The sequence below is a fragment of the Saccostrea echinata genome, unplaced genomic scaffold (assembly GCF_033153115.1).
Source record: "Saccostrea echinata isolate AGI-Se365-2 ecotype Australia unplaced genomic scaffold, CSIRO_AGI_Sech_v1 ptg000013l, whole genome shotgun sequence".
Lineage (NCBI taxonomy): Eukaryota > Metazoa > Mollusca > Bivalvia > Ostreida > Ostreidae > Saccostrea > Saccostrea echinata.
The window spans coordinates 6,694,535-6,702,461 of NW_026889762.1; the positions used below are offsets into that span (position 1 = coordinate 6,694,535).

Genomic DNA, 7,927 nt, shown 5'->3' on the forward strand with positions numbered 1-7,927 from the left:
TTGCTTTCAAATTGGCTTTTAGATCAGTCTCTACTCCAGTGGAGAGGATGATTCCTCTTGATTCTGGAGTCAAAAGGTCAAAGTTATGATTGCGGGGTATGGATATGGAATGAAAAAGAGAAGATAATGAACAGTGATCTATTTCATGAAAATTACAAACAATACAAATCTTTGAACACTGCATAAACACAGACCCCCTAAAATTCCAGAGGTGGGATCACGTGCCAAGGAGGATTAAGCATCCCCTGTTGACCGGCCACACCCACTGTGAGCCCTATATATTGATCAAGTAGATGGAATATTCGATAGTCAAATTTAGCATATAAACAAAGGCCTAACAATTGGTATGAAGCAAGTCAGCCAAAATACGACCCAGTGATAGGTTATATTTGCTAACAGGTAAATCTTTGTACACCCTTGATTACACCTGGATAACAAATCTTTATTTCCTATATAACCTAATAATTTCTCTGTAAACCCAATTCCACTAATATTTTAAACTACTGATTTACTACATGCTTCAATACATCGTGACATCATGTTGTATGGTGTTTATTTGATATAGAAACTATTCATTGTGATGTCACATTATTTAACCCCACCCACCCCACCCCAGCTTTAGCTGGGTGTAAGGAAATTTACACCCCGCTTGCTAACCAATCAGATCTCGTGTTTTAAGATACATAGGAAATAATTAAGGACTTTTATTGGAGGTTATATAAAGATTTTTCAATCCAAAGAAACGTGAATTATATCAATTGAGGCAATGAAATTATAATTATTTTACCAAACTTTTTCATTATTTCATAAATATCTCTAAAGCTTTTGAATATGGTCCATGTATACTGCCCTACTCATCTGCAAAAATGGGTACAAAACTGGTTGTTAAAAAGAAACTTGGAAGTACTTGCACATGGACTACTTGGGAGCTACTTCATAGTTAGATTACTTTTTCTGTTTAACACGACAAAATGCTATAATGGTTACAACCAAAAGATTTACTTGAAATGCTTCACTTATATAGTAGCATTTATTATCTTGATACATCAGCTTTGTATATTTATTAGTATGATTGCAAATAGATGAACAGGCAGGCACATATGCTAAAGTGTTCCTTCACTTTGATTTTTTTAATTATTTAAATAGATACTACTTATTTTTGAAACCTATTTTCTGATCTGTTCCTACAACGAATCATAAAATTGATAAATGAATGAACTTCTTTTCTACAATTTCAGTACTGTCCAGTAAATGAAGCCATGTTTCTCAAATTTTCCATTTTGACATTTCTGATCAATTTAAATTTATTCAAATTATGTATATAATATCTTGTAGTTGAATACATAAAAAGAGTTGGTAAAATGTATATAATTATGAACTTTTAACTAATTGTTAATTTATTTTATTTAAATTATATGTAGTAATTGATTAATGAGTGGTTGGTTGTTTAGAACTATAAAAGTTTGCATCAAAATGTGAAAACTTGTTGGTGATTCATATGAAATTCATCAAATGCTAAATAAGAAACATGCACAGTCAAACCTCATTATTTTAAAATAGATGGAACTGAAAAAACTTAGAGATATAGGAGTATTCAAGATATCGAGTGTTAATTTCTTAAAAAATAAGTGGTTCGGACTTCCAGATAACTTTGACATATCCATGGTATTCAAGTTATCAGTGCTTGAGATACCAAAGTTCAACTGTATTTAAATTTTCAGTGACTGAACACTTTTGGAATGCATCTGATACACCTGCACAAACAAAAGTTTCTAGAAAATAAACACTTATTTAAAATTGCAGTGCTTTCTCCTGAGAAATATTAGGATTCAAGGAGACTCATTTATAACTATGAATGACTAAAAAGGGTCAATAGTTCAATGCTGTAGTTCCTTATTCTAGCTTGACATTTGATTTTTTGTTGTTGTTGTTTAACGTCCCTCTCGAGAATTTTTCACTCATATGGAAATGCTACCACTTGCCGATGGAGAGTTGCAAATTTTGACTTGTACTCAGTACTCAGGGCCATTGAGCAGTGAGGGATCTTTTTCGTGCCAGCACCTACTGCGACACTGGACCTCGATATATATGGTCTCATCCGAAGGACCGGTCTCCATGTCCTACAGTGGGATTTGAACCCACGACGTAAGGATCAACTCCTTACTCCGCGACTCTAGAGCATATGCTCTAACCACTGCGCCACACAGGTGACGCTTGACATTTGAAATTCAAAGTAAAAACATTAATGTTTTATACACAATTTATAATATTCTAATGCTTCATATATGGGCAAAATGTAACATGAAAAAGTATAATATTTTATCATCTATGGGACTATAGTCATATGTTGTTACCTACCATAAAGCCCTTTGGATTCCATGGGATTTGATCACATGACCAACGTGTATCTATAGCCCCATGGTAATTTTAAAGGGGATAGAATAAATGTGTCAGAAATACTTAAGCTTGCATGTCCCTTAATAACCTAGCTTTAAACCAAAAGAAATTTAACTTAAAAATCCAGCTGTTTTACAAAAATTATACAGTCATGTATCTTTATAACCAAGTTGATTTGTAAAGGCAAAAAAATCAAAAATGTGCAGATAGTGAAAACAATTACAGGGTATGCGATATATGGTATAGGTCTAATTGCCGACTAATTAAGTTGCCATAGCACCTAAAAATTATGATTGGTGCCTAAAATTTTTCTAGAATTCGCCAAATTGGCGACCATTTTAAATTGGCTTGGTGATCATCAAATTACTGAACTATAAACATTTTCAATTTTTTTTTTTTAGAAAGAGCCGAAAAGAAGCAATGGACATGTCTCTAATATTGACTAATATCAGTTTTTAGATTGGTGCCTAAGAAAAATTTACCTGGCAGCTAAAATTTGCATTTGTGACTAAATTTTTTTTTCATAAGGAGCCAGTTGGTGCCTAAATTTTAGAGGTCACATAGAGGCCTGTGGTAGAGTTAACATATTTAGTGCATGTTTATCAATTTACCAGTCGCCACGTGGCATAGAGTATAGAGCTTTTGCTCCAGAGTTGCAAAGTAAGGAGTTGATCCTTACTTCAAGGGTTTTAATCCCATTGTGGGATCTGAAAACTGGTCCTTTGGATGAAACCGTATAAAGCAGGTTCTTTGTTGCAGTAGGTGTTTGCACAAAATATCCCTTACTGCTAATATAAATGGCCATAAGTGCTGAGTTCAGGTCTAATTTTGCAGCCCTCCACAGGGCAGTGGTGGCTTCTTAACATGAGTAAAAAATTCTCGAAGGGACGTTAAATAAACAGTAAAAAAATCATTTTACCAAGGAGAGAAATCAATTGTTAATAAATAGAACATCATGTTTGACATAAACAGAATAAAATATGAAATCTAATTCAATTTGAGCAAATATTTTTTCAAATCTAAGAATTGTTGAAACTTCCTGAGGTATTGATTATTTTTAACTCTTTGAATGAATGGGATGTTTGAAATTCTTTGGAATCTTGACTTATTTTAAGTGCATTATATAAGACTTATAAACTATGTCTCAAAGAGCAGCAGTATTTGGTTTATGTGACTACATAGGTAGTGCATATAGTCAGTGACAGTTACTCCTATAAGAGGCTATCAAGTCATTTCCTCTGAGGCATGGAAATCAAAGTCACCTGCATGGTGCAATGGTTAGAGCATTTGCTTTAGAGTCGAGGAGTTTGTTTGTTTGTTTTTATGTTGTTTAACGTCCCTCTCGAGAATTTTTCACTCATATGGAGACGCCACCATTTGCTGGTGGAGAGCTGCAAATTTTGTCCTATACTCGGCACTTACGGCCATTGAGCAGTGAGGGATCTTTTTCGTGCCAGCATATACTGCGACACGGGACCTCGGTTTATACAGTCTCATCTGAAGGATCGGTCTCCACGTCCCACAGTGGGATTCGAACTCACGACGTAAGGATCAACTCCTTACTCCGCGACTCTAGAGCAGACGCTCTAACCACTGCGCCATGCAGGCGACGAGTCGAGGAGTAAGATGATCCTTACATTTAGGATTCAAATCGCGTAGCAGAACGTGGAGACCGGTCTTTGGAGGAGACCTTATAAACTGAGGTCCTGTGTCGCAGTAAGTGCTGGCATGAAAAAGATCCCTCAGTGCTCAAAAGCCATAAGTACTGAGTACAGTTTTAAATTTGCAGCCCTCCACCGGCAAGTGGTGGCTTTTTAATATGAGTGAAAAATTCTCAAAGGAACCTGTAACAAACATGGAGATCAGTTTTGTGTTTTGAAGATGAAAGGTAAGGAACATTAAATGAATTGAAGTGTGCAAAAGTATTCATACTAATCTCGAGTTTTACAACAACAAATATAAACAAAATCCATAACCTTAATATTCCATTTATAAGTTTCTGAAAGTTTGTTAAGTTATAAATACTGAGTACGGTTGGTCTTGTTTTCTTGATCACCACTGCTTTTCAGACCCATAAAACTTAACCATGATTTTCCAAAAGAATAGAATATTTTTTTTTAATTTTGCTTTTCCATAAATTAAAGATTTGCATGCATGCTACTTTTTTAACAAGTTAATCTACTGCTCCATTTCTGAAAATTATGTCAAAGGAACTACACATTGTTTTCGATTCCAAATAAAAAGTCTCTACAGTGAAAAAGTGAGGAATCTAAGATTGTCATGTGATTGATTGATTAATGTTTTACGCCGAATCGGCACTATTTCAGCCATATACCGGCGATAAAAAGTTATGTCATGTGACCAGTTTTGAAAGTTTTGGGTTTCTCTGGCGGCCCCCAGTGAGCCTACTCTTTTTCGAAAACCAGAAAAACGATCTTTTGCGTGCCAAGGGGGTTGTAATCCTTGACACGGGGCACCATTTAAAGTCCCATCCGACGGACCTTGATTGTCATGTGAAGATAAATGATCGATATTTTAGTTTCCCTTTTCAGTAATTTTGGCTCTTCCCTCTGTAAATTCTAAATTTACAAACTGCCATTTTTAATAATCCTACCTTAATTTGTGTGAATTAAGTTAACCAGTGCCACGTATCATTGCTTGTACAAGTGTTTTGTGATTTAAAAAAAATGTTTAGGTGGGGGGGGGGGGGTTATTATAAGCAAGCGTTTTGTCAACAAGTTAATGTCACCTAAAAACCTGAAAGGCTCATAGAAATGAACATGGTATAAACATATGTTTTCCGTACTTATTATTTCCCCTTCTTCATTGACAGTTTTTCCTCAATTACACGTTTTTAAGTAGTCAAATGAGATCTATCATTTATCTGTTCATGTCTTTTCCTATTAATGTTCGTGTATGTCCTATCTGTTTACATCTACATGTAAGTACAGATACTAGCATTAAAATTCTTTGTTAAATGTCTTTTTTATCTAAGATTATTTATTTTCATTAATGAAAACAACGTTAAGTAAATATATTGTGAATACTTACATATTGAGACGTAAAAGTCAAGACCTTTCATCATTTCCGCCATTCCTATGCGCATGCATCAGTGCGCATCGGAAATATCCTGTTTGGATGCGCGCGCATCAGCGCGCGTCTAAAATATCAAATGTGTGTTATGGCAGACGATAAAAGTGTGTGATGGTGTAACACAATTTCACATCTTACTATTCTTCTGAGGACTTTCACCAAATTTCACCACGTGATGTAGTTCGATATTTTGTGACGATACAAGCAATTTTTTTCCGAGGACGTGGAAAAAGTCCTCGGAAGAAATTTACGTCCTCGGAGTAAAGGTGTTTTTTCACACCATAGTCCTCGGGAGATCGGTGAAACCAACACACCCTCACACACACACACACACACACACACACACACACACACACACACACACACACACATATATATATATATATATATATATATATATATATATATATATATTAGAGGAAATGCTAGTTATCCACTCCACGTTTAAGATGTCTGTAAAAAAAAATTTACAGCTGTTACATCATTATAAAGTAAAAAAAAAATATGGTAAGAAATAGTCTTGTTAATAGTAAAAACTTACCCCCCCCCCCTTTTGGATATTCAGATGACATAGTCAGTATCACTTACCAGTCCGACACGAACTGTTTTAATATTTCCCGGAAAAATCCTAGTTTAACCTTATTACCTTTGCATTCAAGTATTATTGCAAATAACATAAATAAAAGAAGTGTATAAATTACATGGGGGAGTAGACAAAAATATATATACTTACCTATTTATGTGCACTTTCCTCATCGTTTTGGATTGAATGTACAGACATATTTTTTTTTCCGAAATAAAAAAAAAACGTTAAAATTCAAATTAAGTTATTTTTATGGAAAAATTTATGTATGATAAAAACCACTTTCAGCAGAATTAAGTCATTAAAATAAACAATGCGAACAGATATTTTGCAGATACGATATTTAGTATTTATCATATCTGTTATCGCTGAAAGATTAAGCAATAAAACAAATAGTGTTAGGTCGTTAGTGTCACTACCGATATTTCAAAATCTTATAAAATCAGACATTTATATGGAGTTGTTAATTAAAATTAGATACCCTGCAGAAATAATCGTATTAAAAAAAATAACGAAAACTTAATTCAGTGTTCATGTTTTCTGAAATGACTGTCCTAAGTCCGATGTTGTGTATCCATATTTATTTGATAAAAATGGTGATATTTCGTTTAAAAATAGGAAAGGCACAAACAAGAGATTTGACGCATCCCAACGGAGTTGGGTTTGAGGTCGTTGATGAGCTCGTAGCTCCAATATATGGAAAGAATCACCATGTTTTTGTTGACAACTATTTTGGAAGTCCAACACTTTGCGACCACCTACATCAAAATCAGACATACCTAACCTCAACTGTGAGAGATGCAAGGTGCAAAATTTAACAGTCTTTAATAAATATGCAAAAATGAAAATATATGAATCAGAATCAGCTTTTGACACCCCCCCCCCTCAAAAAAAATGAGACGATGTCAAGCTATAGATTTTTACAAGAACACAGTCGCTACTAGTTTGATTAAATTCATGCGCCATAAAATTGACCCTTGAAAAATAAAACTTGAATTAATTCTACAAGTAATTATTAATTGTTATATAATAAATTTTACTGGTAATTATTAAAAAAAAATCTAATCATGTTTCAAAATTTGTATCAAGAAAAGGTATGCCCAGATCATTTCGCCAGACAAAGGTTCAGAAGGGAGATATGGTGGTAAAACAATCCGGTCCTGTGATGGCAGTGAAATACGGCGACAGAAAAAAACATAACTATGATATCTTCTTACGGAACCCCAATGTAAATAAATAATATTGAATATATCTAGGCAATTTCTTATATAAAATTTGCTTTTGTTCTATTTAAATTTAAATTAATAATTTTGGTGAATTTTGAAAAGCTTTTGTTTCTTTTTTCTACCTTTACTTTTTATATATTTTATAACATAATTATAGTTTGGAGGAAAATCAAAATAGTAGAGGTGTTACTAAGCGATTGCCCAATGTTGTAATCCTGTACAACAAGTATATGGGAGGAGTAGATCTGGCGGATGCTAAGGTTCAAACCTATGACCCAGACATTCGGTCTCTAAAAATGTGGAAAAAAATACTTACAAACATTCTACTGCGCATCGTGGGTGAGTTCACTTTCATAAAATCAACAATTATACTTAAAAATGAACTAATTACATGGAGAAATATTTGAAGCATTCTTCCTTACATATGCACTGCAAAATAATTGGACAATATAAAACAGACAGGTTCTCATCCTAGCTGGAACTTTTTCTAGACCCCTATGGGCTTGTGTGGACTCCCCCACCCCCATTTCAAACCAGCTAAAAACAATTTTAATGATTCTTAAACTTCGGGAAAGTGGGGTCCGAATCCCCCTCTAAATCTGTGCATGCTAGAGTTGTAATGATCTGT

General features: G+C 34.1%; 1 protein-coding gene across 1 annotated transcript; it reads left to right on the forward strand.

The window, feature by feature from the left end:
* The first annotated feature begins 6,666 nt into the window (after positions 1–6,666).
* LOC133186395 (piggyBac transposable element-derived protein 4-like) lies at positions 6,667–7,630 on the forward strand. Its single transcript, XM_061321654.1, has 3 exons — positions 6,667–6,878; positions 7,163–7,301; positions 7,457–7,630. The coding sequence occupies exons 1-3, from the start codon at positions 6,667–6,669 to the stop codon at positions 7,475–7,477; spliced, it is 372 nt and encodes a 123-aa protein (XP_061177638.1). The 3' UTR covers positions 7,478–7,630.
* Positions 7,631–7,927: the final 297 nt, after the last annotated feature.